Consider the following 17,262-nt stretch of genomic DNA (forward strand, 5'->3'; position numbering starts at 1 on the left):
TCCATCAGCCCCATACTGAATAGATGAACCCAAGTGCTTGGTCTCAGCCAAGCTTCGGGATGGCAAGGGATATCTGGTTAACACCCATGTTCCAGTAATCGATCATGCGATTGATTGCATCTCCGCATATACGCATCGTTGTATCTCTGTCCCTTGTCAACGGGGGACACTGTATCGATGTTGCCACCGCAATGGCAACACTGCATCGCTCACAGCACCCCCGTGTCCTCATGGGACTAGCGCTACGCAGCCCTGGAAACCAAGCCCACCAGATCCGAGACCTATGCAACCACCTCCAAAGTTGTGATAGCAACCCTGATCCCACAGAGGGAGGGAGGGTCAGTGAGCCGAGCTGGAAATGGCGCCAGGCCGGGCGCCTGGTGGCCTTAAATAGGCCACAGAACCCATGGGATGCTGGGAAAGGGTGGGGGCCCACCTCCCGGCCTCCCCACCAATCCCGGGCAGCGCCAAGCTATGACGCCGCCCAATGGGTAGGCACTTCCGCCTGCAGTGCCTTCTGGGACATGGAGTCACAGCTGGCGCAGCGGAAGTCCCTCCCCCTGGCCCCGGCGCTTGCCAATCACAGCTCGGGCGGCCCCACGCTGGGGCCTATGGAGCCACCCGAGCCGGAAGAGCCGGCCAATGCGTCGCGGGGCTTCCCTGCGGGGCAACCAGGCTGGCCCATCGAGGCAGGCAGCCCCCTTTTTTCAAATACGTTGTAATATAATTTTCATTGATCTTGGAGCAGCTTTGAGACTATCCAAAAGAAAGAAGTTGGCAATACGAACTTTCGTAGACTTCAGTCTACTACCTCACATGCATTTGTCATTTTATTTTTGCTGTAATCCAGCCTCGATCCGCGGGGAGAGGTGGGAAATATAAATTATTATTATTATTATTATTATTATTATTATTATTATTATTATTTGATGGAGTGGAAGCCAGGGACAGACCTATACATTCCATTAGTATGTGAGGATAATTCAAAATCCTTTTTATATGGAAATGAAGTGTATATAGGTGCTTTCAAGTAGCCCATTGATTTACAACAACCCCATGATTTCCAAAGGGTTTTCTTAGGCAAGGAATACTCAGAGGTGGTTTTGCCAGTTTCTTTCTTTGCAATATAGCCTACAGCACCTGGTATTCATGGTGGTTTCCCACATTTTTGTCTTTTGTTTCTTAAAATACATATTAAAGTATTACTCTGCTTTAAGGTTTGGGGTCATAGTTCTCTGGAGAAAGGCATTTTCACTCTTCTTTGACCCACTTTCCCCCCTTCATTTGTTTCAGGATACTAAAGTGGAGTGCAGCTCTTGTGTAGAAACAGAGGACAGAAAAGTAAGTCCTTGGTTTTGCCATCATCTTGTTTTTTCTGCTACATGTTACGTTTTTAGACAATGCTCCTGTCTTACCATAAAGTCACATATATATAAAGAATCTGGACCTTTATCTTTTCATGTGTGCATAATATTGGATGTTGGATCTAATTTCAGGCTGGAGTTGGAACTCAAATGCAGAAAAGGGGGGATATTGCTTGCTTTTTGTTCTGTCTAGAACTTTTTTCCTCTTTTAAAGTATTGAGATAAGCTCACTGCACTGTTCTTCTATGGCCAGGTGAAATCATTTGGTTCACAATCTTCTAACCATGGTTGGAAGTTCAGAAATGCCCTGCAATTTCAAATGTTCTTCCCCCTGCGCTACTACCCTTGAACATATTGATGTTATACAAAACTTTTGCAAAAGCGCTGGTTTTGCAGGAGATGTATTTGCAGCGTTTTCCACTTGCAGTGCCATTTTGGGAGGCCAGTATGCGAATGAAATTCCAAGAGAGGAACACAACATCACCTCACTTTGTTGTGAACTGAGCTTGACTCCTTCCATCCATTTTAAATTCAAAGATATAGCCATGTTAGTCTGCAGAATCAGTATATAGAGAGATCTTGTAGCACCTTTGAGACTAATTGGAAGAAAGAAATTGGAAGTAGGAGCTTTCGTAGACTTCAGTCTATATGCATCTGAGCAAGTAGACTGAAGTCTATGAAAGCACATGCTACCACTTTCTTTCTTTTGGTTAGTCTCAAAGGTGCTACAAGACCTCTCCATCCATTTTAGTTCATCTCCTTGAGCACCATGTTGTCTTCCAGATAACATAAAATGTGGCAAAGCGCGGGACATGCTACTCATCCGAGTGGCGCTGAATACGAAGGAGCAAGCCACTTTGCGTCATTTCATGTGCATCAATGTTAATGCTAACCATAGTTAGTTTTCACACTGACACCTAACATTGTTTGCAATATCTGGTGAATATTAACGTGAGATTAACGCACTACAGGTGGAGATAAGGGCATTGCCCCAAAAGAAAGTTGCCTCCCAAATTGACCTTCGTTTATCGCCCAATTTTCCAGCATTGCACAGAGACGACGAAAATTGTTCAGAAATAGAGGTTTTGTATTTGTTACACTTAGGAATTCTGCCTGCCCCTTTTCTTCTCTAAATGTCACACAAAACTACAATCTCCAGAATGCCATAGCATTGAGCCATTGCGGCTAAAGTGGGGTCAAATTGGATTATTTCTGCAGTGCAGCCTGCATCTGTCTTCCCAAGATTAGGAGGTTAGTATCAAGAAACATATGATTTTGTTTAATTTATGGGGTAATTATAAAAAAGACACCTAATACATACTTGAGTTCTTCTGTTTTACTGAAAGTGCAAACAGAATTTAGAAGTGTTGGAATTTTCCACAATGGATTCAATAGGCACCAATTGTTTCATGTGAAATTGGCAACTGAGTTTCTGAAACTCCACTTTATGTTTTTCTGAGTCTGGCCTTACTAACTTGCACCGGTACCTATAGACAGAATAACTTTTTCCCCCAGCTAAACTAACCCTGGAAGAAGTTACTAACAGCCGTGGGTTTAATAACGGCAAGCACAGAAGCTCGGCTCACTTTTCAAAGAGGGCCCAAACATGCCAAAGTGTTTCATTGACTCCTTTTTTTTGCCACCCAAATGGTTTCTGAAATTGCTTTCGATACTTTCCGTTGTATCCTTGATAGAAATTTTGATTAGATTCCACGATGCTTTATGGGAGCAAAGGTCCCTCGGAGTTCATGCTGATAAAAGGAGCAATAGCTTGGCCTTGAAATCATGGAGCCCAATCTATCCAGTTAAATGTTTTTTATCCCATGCCCACATTTCCAAGCGCAAAGATTTCAGCACTGGTGTAACGGTGGTCTTAAAATAAAAGATAGTGAATAGTTAGTTATTAATTTGGGGGTCAGATTGTGACACGAATTGCTTAAAAGCATGCTTTATGCCTCCTAATAGACAGATGGATTGGCTCACTGTTTATTTTTGAAGGATACCCATCGAGTTCTTGTTCTCATACGTATCTTTGGAAAATCATGATGTTGTTACCTGGAAGCCAAAGATCTTGTTGAACCCCTTGTGCCCGGCACAGATGGGTGCTTTGTGTCAGCCAGAGGCCAAAATTAGGACTAGGTAGGGCTGGGCATCCACACATGCCCAGCTCTACTATTGGTGCCCTTGCAACATCTTACCATGCCCCTGTCCACATGGGAGGCACAATGATGACGTCTGCACAACGCAGCGCCCAAACAGCGCTGCACCATGTGGACATCATGATCGCGCATGAGCACACCAATGGCACCCTGTATGTGGCCTAAAAGGAACCAGTCGGATGTGGGTTCTTTTTAGGCCTCCTGGAGGCCTTGCCGTTTGGTTGGTGTAGTCTCCATCCAGGGCAGACTGCATCTCATTGCCCCTTTCTGCCAGTCCGTATCCCCCTATGTCTTCTTTTTTGGAACGGAGTTTGCAATGAGATGAAGGATGTGTCTTGAAACTTTCGGGGGGGGGGGGGGACCAACTTATGTGCTTTTTTCAGCAGAAAACTCCAGGAAGCCACTGCCGACTTAATAAGTCTTAGTACTTTAGTTCTCCATGTACCTTTGTAACTTGTCCATTGTGTTGAGAGCTTTCTTTTGCATTCCTACCTCTGCCTTTGATTAGGCCCACTTCTTCTTTGTCAAGTCAACCTCACTGGGATCTGCATTGACATTTTGGCAGCGTTCCCCGGAGGTGACCACAACGCTGACCACTAACAAGCAGTCGAGTGGCGTTCGCTTTGTAGTTCAAGGTTATTCACTGCACCGCATTGTGCTCCTCCGCTTCTCCATTGCAGGCAAAAAATAAAATAAAATAGGTTTGCTGCGAGAATCCTTTTGAAGTGCATCTTTGACAGAGAAAATTGCCACTTTCTGCATGCCAGGCTCACCATGGGGCCTCCAAGATCAAAAATGCTTTATGCTACACAGTGGAGTCGATAATGCGACAGGCCAGCAAAGTTGGAAAATGTCTTCTTTGTGTGGCAACATTTCATAGCATTGCATGATCTGCTCGGGGACACCATATTCACAGTTAAATGTTTTTCGGCCTCTCCACCTATGGGTAGGGATTTTCATAGTGCCGTCTGTTCAAGGGTCTCAAGGCACATTTCAGGGATTAATTTCCTTTAAAAAGCACCGGCAAGGAAATCAAATGGCATGTTTATAATGGCCGAGATGCAGGTGAGCAAACGAAAAGTGAAAAGGTTGACAGGAGAAGCTGGCCAGGGTCATGTGTACATCCATGGCAGACAATGAACATCTATTCCCACTTCCATATAGATCTTGATTCCAAGTGGTTTTGTATGTGTTTGGTTTCTCTCTCAAGGCTGAATGCGGGACTTAGGACAAAACGTCTTATACTTTACTCTTCTAGGTCCTTCAGTAACTCTTTCAGAAAGGCCAATGATTCCCGTAAATGTCAAGCCTTTCTGTTTCAGGATTACATGCTTTGCAATGTTTGTTCCTGTTTCCACATCCAGTATTGCCCTAATTATACAGTAATTTGGGTTTTATTGCTAGTAGTTGAGGCATTTAACCCCATCCCCAATCATCATCATCATCATCATCATCATCATCATCATCATCATCATCATCATCAATAATATTTTATTTATTCATTAATAATTCATTCATTCATTCATTCATTGGACAGGTGGGGCTGATGATGGGTGAGTCCAAAGATCTGAACTGCCAGGGACAGAGCTGATGTTCAGTGAAACATGGCTGAATCCAGTTAATAGTCTCCACTAAAGTAAGCCCATGGAATCAGTAGGTCCCTCTGGAACCAAAATGGATCAATTTTCTATTTTCAGTTTCCAAGCTAAGTCACTCCAGGTCACAGAATCATAGAACCATTGGGTTGGAAGAGATCCCCAAGGGCCATCCAGTTCAAATCCTTTCTGCTATGCAGGAAGACATGGCCAAAGGACCCTTGACAGTTGGCCATCTAATCTCAATTTAAAGATCTCCCCAAAAGTGGACTCCACCACTTTCCAAGGCAGTAAATCCCACTGTCGAACAGCTCTTACTGTCAGGAGGTTCCTCCTAATGTTGAGCTGGAATCTCTTTTCCTGGAGCTTCCATCCATTGCTCTGTATTCTAGTCTCTGGAGCAATAGAAAACAAGCTTGCTCCATCCTCAATATGACGTCCCTTCAAAAAATTAACTAGAAGCTCCATTGTCTGCACTACGTTGCCATGTAGAAGACCCCAAAGGGAGCTGGGAAGGTGGATCTGAGCAGTGTGAAGCTGTCCATCCGCATTTCCATCCTACTTGTGGACTTAGAGCATTGCAAACCTGTTTTCCATTTGATAGATGATACTCAGTAACTTAACCAAACGAATCCAAAAGGCATCCCCCTGGCATTCTGGCAGCAATAAGTCTAATAAAATTCTGGGACGTTCAACTGGTGTATATGTGTGCATCTGTGTATACACACTTGTGATAAATGTAGACTTTCCTACAGCTCGCGGTCCTCATGGGAAGCTCCAGTGGTATTTGAATGCAACTGCTATTGGTTGTTACAGTTCCCTTATTCTTGCTGTCACTGTGACATGCAATTAAGGAATTTCAGGACCGAGGGGATGTCAACCCTTTCCCGCGTGTGCATCCCTGTCTCTCTACTTAATCCAACCAACGCTAGCAACCAGTGATTTAATAAAGTGACAGGAGACGGTGGAGGTGTCAAAGCGGTTCTTCTGACCTCCCTCTGAAGTGTCAACACACGAAGCTGTCCAACTTTTTAGGTGTGCAGATTGTTCCAAATATACATTCAAACTCGTTCTTTCTCCCCTTGTGCCCGAATGCCTGGTTTTAAGGGCAGAGCAGCAAGTGAGGAGAAAAGTTGTAGTAGAGTCATTTCTTGAATCAGTTTGAACCATGCCACTAGTTTGAAGCAAACCGAGTCGGTTGGAATGATTAGCAAAGGGATCAGTGAAGACAGCTTTGCAACGCCCTAAAAAGCTACGGAAGCAATATATATATATATATATATAATATATATATATATGCACACACACACACACATATACAGTGCGCCCACATCATACACGGGTGCGCTTTACGCGGACTTGAGCTTACGCGCTCAAGCAGCGGGGAGTGCGCGGGGCAGAAGGGGCAGTGCGTCCCATTCAATTGAATGGACGCACGCACCCATGGAGCCCCGTGCGCCACCACACCACCATGCACAAGCCCCATTGTTTCCAATGGGGCTTGAGCATAGGCGGAATTTGCCTTATGCAGGGGGTCCGGAACGGATCCCCTGTGTAAGGCGAGGGCCGACTGTACATATACATATACATACACATACATACATACATACATACATGCTGTTCTAAATGGGTTTAATTGAAATGCACATGCAGAAGACTCAAATGTGAAGCTGGAAAGTGACACATTTTCAACTTGTTCTCCAATGAGCCACCAAATTAAATTCAGTAGGCATTTGAACCATGGTCTCCTAGATTCCTAATCTATCACTGAAACCACTGCACCAGACTGGCTTTCAGGAAAATAGACATATTCAGGATTGTTATGGGAACATAAAGGGCCTTTGGAGGCTTATAGTATCATGGGGCCTGTCACACTACACAACTATAATGCTGTGATTCCACTTTAATTGCATGGCAACATCAGATGGAATCCTGGGATTTGTAGTTTAGGCTGTTTACAGTTCTGTGCTAGATGGTTCAAGTGCTACACACAATTGCAAGGCCTAGGATTATATAGCATGGAGCCATGGTAGATAAAACATTGTCCTGTATCGTGTGTTGCAAAGTGGTCTGTAGACTTGGAGGGCATTCGCTCAATCCAGAACTAGAGATCCTAAAACAGCTCTACTCTACTCCATCCTCCATTTGACAAAACCTCTCTCTTGATAATTCCTTCTTGATAATTCATTTCATTGCATCAGAGTTTGTTGGACAAGGCATTCACCCCTGAATTTTGACACCTCCTGGTGCAAGCAAACGTAACTCTTTCCTTAAGCGTTTGCACATTTGCAATGCCTTCCTTTTTGTATAAAAATCTTGCAAATATGAAAATAGGCAAATGCTTAAGAAAAAAAGCTACTTTTGTTTGCATCAACTATCCGAAGGTGTCAAAAATACTTATTTCAGGGGTGAATGCCATGTCCAACAAGCTTTCGTATTCAGCTAACTTGCAAGTGTCCAAACCTCGCCCTTATTTTGGAGCTATTTCTGGAGCTGGTAGAGTCATATTTTGCCTTTAAATACCCCAGACCCTGAGAGCTAATGTTCAGAAAGTGTTTCACAGACACAAACACGAATAAATGACGCTTAGTAGTTATTATATGCTTTTATATTAGAAGGGGAGCAAATGCACCGACATCAAAAGAAGACGTGTGTGGGGGGATGAACCTAAATTCAGAGTATTTTATCCAAAATGTCAGGGTACTGGAATTAAATAAAAATCACATAACATGCCTGTGAGGAGAGTAGTGACCCATCTGTTCATTACAGCTTTAGCTTCTATCAAAGACACAATCTCATTAGAAGTATATCTTTGACTCCAGAATGAGCTTCAGCTGCATAAAAGTTGCATGACTTTGTTCTCATCCGTGCAAATTGCGTCAAGGTGTTCTTTTCGGAGGATTTTCATGGACAATAATAAATTAGGTAAATTTGCAGAATGAAGGGGAAGGTAGGCCAGCTATTCCTTTTTAATAACGGAAACCTCCTTGGTTCTTAGGTGTTGCTCAAAGGCTAAACTGAAAAGGATTTGCCCAATCTGCTGACACTAACCCATCCCCAGTCTGGAAAATCATTAATTTTAGAAACATTAAACAATTAATTTTTAAAAATCCAGTCCTCTCTTTCCTTCCATTTTTAATGCCATTTCTCAACAGGATTGCATTGTCTCTTGTCTTGTCCAATGGACATGGCTAGCAACCCAACTGTCTTGCGCATTCTTTTCATGCAGGGAAGCTTTTGCAGTTCGTAATTTCCCAGGTGCCTTTTGAGCAAATACCTTTTGCTGATCAAATAGGTTTGTGAAGTCGAAGGCTTTCATGGCCGACATCCATAGTTTTTTGTGGGTTTTTCGGGCTCTGTGGCCATGTTCTAGAAGAGTTTCTTCCTGACGTTTCGCCAGCATCTGTGGCTGGCATCTTCAGAGAATGCTTGCCTGGAAAGGAGTTGGGTATATATATTGTGTGACCTGAAAAATGCAGGAGTGATTTGCATGTGTATTGTTCTGTTGCTAATGGCAGGCCTCAGGGTCAATGTGAACTAGAAGTGGTTCTTTTGCAGACTCTCTCACCCTGAGGCCTGCCATTAGCAACAGAACAATACACATGCAAATCACTCCTGCCTTTCCAGGTCACACAATATATATACCCAACTCCTTTCCAGGCAAGCATTCTTTGAAGATAAGAGAAGTTTGGTGAGCTAAAACACATTAGGGTAGCATTAGAACTCTGCAAACTAAAGGCAGTATTTCTGACAGGTGGGGAAAACAAGCATTTGGGAGAGCAAGGGGCTCGAAAGACGGGCAACTCAACACAACTCGTTTTTGCCCTGGATAGAGGCCGCGGCAACCAGATGCCACAACCTCCGGAAGGATGAAAAAGAACCCACTTCCCATTGGGTTCTTTTTGAGTCCCTGAAGGGGCACCATTGGCACACTCGCGTGCCACGCCTTGCGCATAGTACCATTTGAGCGCTGCGCCTGAGGGACGTCACCATCGCGCGCCCTGTGTCTTGCCAAGAAAACCCCATGATAGTTTCGCTTTAGGGTTGCCATACATCTGAAACAACTTGAAGACACACACAGAGACCTGTTTGCCCTGGTGCATGTCTGTCTGTCTGTGTCTGTACATGTGAATCTGAAACGTTAAGAGCTTTTGCAATGAATCTTCTTATAAAAAAATTACAATGGGGGAAAAAACAAAGATAGATAGGTTGCCATTTCAAGGTTGCTGAGTATATAGAATTCAATGACCTACTATTAATTATGTTAATGAAAAGACATAATGGATAATAACACACACTTAAAAATCTCAATTCGTTTCTAATAACGATATAGGCCTGGTTGGTAACAAGATAATAAAGTGGACTCCTGGTCTAGCTCTGTCCCAGCTTCTGAAAACAGAGGATTCCAGTGCTTTACCTGCTGCAGTTTTGCCAGGGTAGATATCAAAGTTACTAAGTTATTCCAAGGGCTGAGTAAGAGTTTGCAAATATACTTAAATACAAATGGTAACTCTTGATGCATTGGAGTGACAGTAGTTCACAAGAGAATATCCTTGGTCCAAAAGGCAGATGAACAGAACCTACTGGAGGTGAAACCTTTTGCAAATGAAAGTATAAAGCTCTGATGAAGCAGAAAGAGTGGTCATTTCGATTTCATCTAAGAGGTTGTTATGAACTGCAAAACTGTGTTCGTGTTTCAGTTTTAAAATCTTTCAGTTTTAGGTTGCTTTTGCGGTGTTTCTCCAAACAAACGTCCACCAGAGTATAATAGGATGGATAAGCAATGCATGGCAAATGCATAGCATTTATTTTTAAGTCTCCATTCTTGAACTGGCAAGGTTTCACATTATGTTAGAGATGCCGCGCTTTGTCTTCCGAAAAGCTGAACTATTTTGACCAAAGGGGTTAGCAATTCCATGATTTATATCCATCAGATGATACTCGGCTATATATATATATAGCCGAGTATCATCTAATGGATATAAATCATGGAATTGCTAACCCCTTCGGTCAATATATATAAATATATATATGTATATATATATATATATATATATATATATATATATATATATATACACACACACAGAGAGAGAGAGAGAGCACGCAAACTATTTTGTTTTACCCACATCCTTAATTGAGCAATTAATATCGTTCTCTATGCTTCTTTTCTGGGGGCTTCGATATCCAGAAGATGGCAGCACAGGACAAAGAATCTGCACTTAGATACTTGACTTGAGAGTTAATTAAAGAGGTAAAATAGACACAAAATCTGATGTCTAGGCACTCAGGTATCTCTTTGGCCATTAGAATAAGTTTTAGGAGATCAATGCAAGACCCTTTCTCTTCTTCTCTTAAACACACACACACACACACACACACACGTGGCTTAATATATTTGCAATATTTAGAAAGCACTTTACCCATTTTGTAGTATATGTTTGTGATGTTGTCAAAAGCATTTTGCATAAATCTAAAATGCAAGAAATACCTTTGAGGCTGTGCAGATCACCTTGACTATACAGTGTGCCCTTGGCTTATGTGAGGATCCGTTTCGGAACCCACCCACCCCCCACATACGCCAAACACTGCACATGCTCAAGTCCCATTCAAGTGAATGAGGCTTGTGTATGCGGTGGCACACATGCGCCATGGGTGTGCACCCCATTCATCTGAATGGTACATGCTGCCTCTTGAGCCCTGCGCACTCCCACGCGGCTTTACACATATGCACAAGCCATGTATAGCGTGCCTGCGTGTAACGCGGGCACACTGTAAATTTATCTATATCTATTTATCGATTTATCTATCTATTTAGCATGATGAGTCAATGTTCTGTAATGGTTTGAGAGCTGGACTCAAGGGACTTAGTTATGAAAACCCACCAGCAGTCCTTGATACAATTAATATCGCATGTTGTTTGACCCTTGTTTTGTTGAGAAACGTGAAAGATAACTGTGGGTTTCTCTGGCAGAGTTATCAAATTGGCAGGAGCTGGACAACAACCAGTTCCATACCCCACTTCCTTGGGTCTAATGGAGGAAATAAATGTCTCTGTGGTGATCCCTGGGGCAATTAGCCCTGTGTGTGGCTATTACTCCCAGGGAGTCCCTTTAACACTTCCCTTCTAGGCCCTCATAGGTCTCCATTCTCACTCCCTGCTGAGCGGAATGAAACCCCTTGAGGTCCTATCTCGCTGCCACCACTCAGTGAATTTTCCAAACAACCTACGTTTCCCCCAAGCACACACTGAGACTTGCTAGGGATCTCTAGATTCCTTCCTTGCTAACTTACAGCAGCCAGTAAACTGAGCTTAAGACGCGTGTACAGGAGCAGAGAGAGACAGCAGATACTTTTAAAGAAAGATATTTATTTTAAAGAAATAGATTAGGATAAGAGGACATCACTCATGCAAAGCCTTCTTGCCTTGCAGGTGTAGAAGCATAGTTACAAAGAGTTCATTTCAGGCAAGCTATTGGATAAACATAATAAAAGCCTAGACGCACTAACTAACACCTTTCCTAACTACTCACACAGTGATGGGATTTGCAGTCTGTGTTGAGTTCTTGGATGCAGAGAGCTGGCTCCTTGCCAACTCCACCTGCATTCCTGAGCCTGTTCCTCACAGACCCAGAGAACAAAGAAACATCTGGTTCCCCCAAGAGGAAGGAGGGAGAGACAAAGACCCACATGGCCGCAAAGGGCCTTTTAAAGATTTCCCATAGAATGTTCTTGAATCTCGCGGTCCTACTCTCTGATTGGTCAGGTAGACCTTACATCAGCTATGATGTTACAGCTCATTATCATGTGATGTCAGCTCTCATTAGCATGTACCTCCCCCTAGATTAACCCTTTGTAGTTCAGGAGAAGTCCCCCAATGACTGGAGGGCCCAGTCATTACAGTCTCATTCCTCTTCTTTGAATAACATTTAAAAAGACTGACTTGCTAAAACTTAGGCATAATTAAATAAATTGTATTAATGGAAGACAGAGAGGGGAGGAAGAAGAAAAAGATGGATTTAGGTTAGAATTATGTAGGAAGAGAGTGTCATAGAAAAGCAAACAAATGGGGAGACTTCAAACACAGTAATATCTATCTATCTATCTATCTATCATCTATCTATCTATCTATCATCTAGCCATCCATCCATCCATCCATCCATCCATCCATCCATCCATCCATCTATCATCTGTATCTATCTATCATCTATCTATCTATCTATCTATCTATCTATCTATCTATCTATCTATCTATCTATCTAAATATTTATATCCCACCATTTATCTGAATATCTCAGGGTGGCTTATAATAAAATCAGTTTAAAACAATAAATAATTACACATTTTTAAGCAAGATTCAAGATAATTCCCCAATTATAACTAGGCCATTTAAAACAAGTCAGAACAAACCTGAAAAAGAATATAACCATAAAATATGTACACACCTGGTAAAACCAGTTTGACCCAAAGGGCTTTAATAAAAAGCCAGAAATGTAACAATGAACAAGATCTCTCCATATCCTAACTCAGATGTGAGTCTTACTCCTAGCTAGGGAAGAAATCAGATGGCAGAGACTCATCTCGAAGTTTGTAATTCGTCCTGAAATACAGAATATGAAATGGGAGAGAAGAGGTCCGTTGGATTGGCCAACGCATCCCTTTTCCTACTTTCCCTTCCAGGGTTCTCCAGTAAGGGCTGTTCGACAGTGGAACATATTCCCTCGGAAAGAGTGGTGGAGTCTCCTTCCCTCGAGGTCTTTAAACAGAGGCTGGATGGCCATCTGTCAGGGATGCTTTGAGTGAGAGTTCCTGCATGGCAGAATGTGGTTGGACTGGATGGCCCTTGCGGTCTCTTCCAACTCTACGATTCTATGATTCTATGATTATATAACCGGACATTTTGACGTACTTTAGAAGGCCAAGAGAAAGGTACGATGCAAACAGGGCTGTGCTTATTCCGCATGACATTTCCATGTCTAACTGTGAAGAGTTATTTTGGGAAGCTGGTTCCTGGTACTTTGGCAACATAGCCTGACTTTTCTTGCATGTTTCCCTGTGCTCCCCAACTGTGTCTTCTACAGGGAACCGCTTGCAGCCTTGCATATAAAATTCCCTTTAATGGCATTGCCTTCTTTGTTTTCCCCTGAAATGCACAGAATGCTAAACTGAGTTTAAGAACTGACTCAGATTTTAGTTAATGTCGGCAAGCTACCACCTCCCACTACTAATATCTTAATTAAAGAACACGGTTGCCTGGAATTATTGGCTCAGATCCTGCATTGGAGTCGATTATTAGGGGAGATTATTGAGTTATTGATCAAGTTCCTGTGTAACAATCTCCTGGTGCAACCGCTCAACCCACTTCTTCAGCATGGCAAAGATAGTCCTCTATGTTTAATGATCTAGCTGTGTTACTCTGGAAGATCACTACGCAAAGGGATCTTGTCACACCTTTGAGACTGTGCAAAAAGAACTACTGTATATGCTCATGTATATGTCTAGAAATGTAGGCCCAAAGAATTGACCCCAAAAACCTGAGTCAACTCATCCATGGATCAATTTAAGTATTGTATCTTAACTCTTATTGAAAAGAAGGAACCATCTCCTGGTGGAAAGCAAGAGTAGAATCTGCCTTGGAAATACTGACTTTATATTCTCTCATCCATCCAGCCTTAAGGGTAAGCACAAAGAATTTTGTCTGTGGGAATTTTTTGACATTGTTTTCTTTTGCTTCATCCTTTAGATCCTTTGTTATATGCCCCTAAGTTTTACCTTTGTCTTATCCATGGGTCATATCAAAATCCATTATTTTGGCCCCAAAACCTGCCCTCGACTTGTACATGAGGTCGAAATATATTGAGTATATATGGTATTTCCTAAGAGGTCTACAGAAGAATACAAAGCACTGATATTCTGCATTGTCTACTTAGTTATGTCTCCATAACTAAGTGACATCTATTGGCTACTTAGGAGTTTATCACACGGAAGCAAATTAGATAAATCCTGTTCAGAAACGGGATTTTAAAGTCTGGGGGGGAGGAGGAGGAGGCCTCCAGAGCTGGCGGCCCCTGCCGGCTTTTTTGCCGGCCTCTGATGGGGCCTGGGGCCCCGTCAGGGGCCAGTAAAGAAGAGGAGGCCTCCAGTGCTGGCGGCCCATGCTGGCTTTTTTGCCGGAGGAGGCCTCCAGCACTGGCGGCCCCCACTGGCTTTTTTACCGGCCTCTGACAGGCCCTGGGGCCCTGTCAGGGGCCATCAAAAAGGGGAGGCCTCCAGTGCTGGTGGCCCCCTCCGGCCCTTTCCCGGCCTCTGACAGGGCCTGGGGCCCCGTCAGGGGCCAGCAAAGAGGAGGAGGCCTGGCCCCCAGAGGGTGGAAGCTCCGCTCCCAGCATGCGGCTCTGCCCCCGGAGGGTGGAAGCTCCACCCCTGGCACACGGCCCCGCCCCCGGAGGGTGGAAGCTCCACCCCCCAGCTTCCCCCCCCCCCCCCAGTTGTCTGACGGACAGCAACCCGGCCCCCGGCTCAAAAAGGTTGCCTACCCCTGCTTTAGCTCTTTGCTTTATCCAAAACAACATGCCACAATGGGAGAAAATGCATCTAGGAATACTGACATATTACACCAAAAGTAGACAAAACATGTATTGGTCCATAGAGTTAGAGCATCTTAGCAGTTGTAAATGGTGGGCACAAGAAATTCAGTCGTTCCTTGACTTTTGAAATATGGGCTGAAAGATCAATATGAATCCAACACGTGACTAAAAAGGGAAAGCAAACCGGGTGTGACGTTCCCTCTGATTCTTATGGGCATGCGATGAAGACAAGTGATACAATCTGTGCAATTAATCTGTGTCAGCCAAAGGGATTCTTGTTCTCCAGAAGAAATTGGTCACGATGATAAGAAGCGAAATTGATTTCTTTACTTCTCCCAGTTTCCTCGCAAGTCCGACCGAGTGGATTATTGGTTTGCTAGTTAACATCGGACTGAACTCCAGTTATAGCTGTTAAGATACCCTTTTTGGGTATCTTTCAGCCTAGATGCTAGCACAAAATGAAACATAGCAAAAGGTAAGCAGCAGAGCAAATCAAAAAGGATTTCCCCCCCTTAAAACAAGACAAGACAAGTAATTTGAATCAGAGTAATCAGTCTTACATTACCCCATTGATGCCATAAAGTTATGCCAATGCATTTTATTTATTTATTTATTCATCATACCTAGATGGAGGGATGTTCAACGATTTTGTTTGGTCCACATTTCAAAGCAAATCCACCTGATCCATGCTACCTGGACTAATGTGGGGATCAGAACGTGCTTTTTGCATTTTGTTTTCCTCTAAATCTAGGCTCAAGGAATGTACCCCGATGAATACCAAAATGTGTATTGTAGGATAAATGTACATTTAGTGAACCAAAGCGTGGTTTATAAGAAAATCCATTCAGGCGCATGCTGTTAATACAAATATTGTTGCAGTTTTCTTTTTTTCCCCTTTTAATCCACCGATCAATGTGAAAATGGGGGACCATATGTTTTATTCTTGTTGTGTGCCTTCAGGCCAACTAAGACTTGTGGCAATCCCACCGCAGGGTTTTCTCAGCCAGATTTATTCAAAGGAGGTTTCTCATTGCCTTATTCTTAGGCTGGAAGGTCAACCAGTGGGTTTCCATGACTTAGCTGGTATTGAAAACATGGTCCTAGTCCAACGCTTACATGCAAAGTTGAGACAGACTGGAAACAGACCCATCTGTTCATCTCTATCTGCAAGAAATTGTGTTTCTTTATCATAATGCTCTGCTCTTCTCAACACAACATCTCTTGGGGCCTAAACAGATGGAGAGGATAGCAGTGGCCAAGCTCATGCTGTTCTTTCCCAGGTCCTGAACCAGGTCAATCTCCAGGCTGGTGTAGCAGTGCATAGGTGTTTACATGCCCATCCTCTGCCATGCCATGCCCACCATGCCATGCCATGCCATGCCATGGGCTTGCTATCACCACACACCCCATTCCTGCCTCAACACTGTGTCTGCTGAGAAGACCCCATCACAGCCTATAATGGTGGAAATGGGGCACCTGGTTGCACCCATGTGGCCAGATGCCTCCATCTGATATCACAGGGAGATGTGACAGTGAGACAGGTACAGGGTGCATGAGGCCATCTGGTCTTCTGGATGTTGAAGCAGAGTTCCCTAGAAAGTCTGCAGCAAAAAGCCATCTTTTTTGACTGTGTTAAGGCCCCTTTGGACTGGGATTGGACCAGATCCACCAGATCCATGTACAATCTGCTGGATCCTGGTTAATGGATTGTGTTGTCTGGACAAGAAGACGTGAGGCCGGGCAGAGCATAGGCCTTTTGGTCTATGCATACAGGCCTTTACTTTTGCTTCAGTTGGTAATAAATGACAATAATTTAAGGCCCCGTTCAAATTTCTAGACTTGTGCATGAGCATATACAGTAATGCAGGTTAACACCACTTGAACTGCCATGGCTCCATGCAATGGAATCCTGGGAGTTGTAGTTTGTTGTGGCACCAGAACCCTCTGATAGGGAAGACTGAATATCTCACAAAACTGCAATTCCCAGAAATCCATAGCATGGAGCCATGGGTTGTTTCTGCAGTGTGGATGCAGCCATAGCATTGCATTTCGAACACCAGTGAACACTTTGAAAAGGGTCTTGGGGGCGTTAGGTTAAAACCCAGAAGCCTCCTGTTACTAACTTGCATTTGGAAATGCAAACCCAGTGGAGAAAAGGGAAATAAACCCAAACAGACCATACTCTTCTCCTGTTGCTGGCAATGGTGCACTAAATGAGAAATGACTGCCAAACACAAATAAGTCAATTTCTTTCGTTGTTGTTGTTGTTTAAAAAAAATATCCAGGCAAATAAAGCTTCTTTATTTGCTATTGTCACCCTTCTCACCCCCTGCTTTGAGGTAATGAAAATTTTGTGTGCAAATGTCAAAGCCATCATAAAGAATAAATCTCAGGGGCTGGTTAATGAAACTTTCCTGCCTGGTGGGAAGCAACAAGACCCTTGCCTCCCCAGCAGCCGGCAGTAGGGACTTTGAGCTGCAATAGCTCAGGAATTGCCTAGTTTGTTCCGTCAGCAGCTCCTAATTTATCTTAAGTCTCCTTGGCACCTGGCTGAGAA

General features: G+C 43.5%; 1 protein-coding gene across 9 annotated transcripts in view; it reads left to right on the forward strand.

Moving 5' to 3' along the window:
* RBFOX1 (RNA binding fox-1 homolog 1) overlaps nt 1-17,262 on the forward strand; it is a 1,300,148-nt gene that overhangs the window by 652,171 nt on the left and 630,715 nt on the right. For all 9 annotated transcript variants that reach the window (XR_016282484.1, XM_089540301.1, XM_089540299.1 and 6 more), the window contains exon 5: nt 1,294-1,341. Coding sequence is in view for 8 of the 9 variants with exons in the window: in XM_089540301.1 (XP_089396427.1) it covers nt 1,294-1,341 (48 nt within the window). In the remaining variant the exon portion in view is untranslated. The remainder of the gene's footprint in view (nt 1-1,293; nt 1,342-17,262) is intronic.

Source organism: Sceloporus occidentalis, unplaced genomic scaffold (genome assembly GCF_023333645.1).
Source record: "Sceloporus occidentalis isolate IW3139 unplaced genomic scaffold, rSceOcc1.0.p SCAF_10, whole genome shotgun sequence".
Lineage (NCBI taxonomy): Eukaryota > Metazoa > Chordata > Lepidosauria > Squamata > Phrynosomatidae > Sceloporus > Sceloporus occidentalis.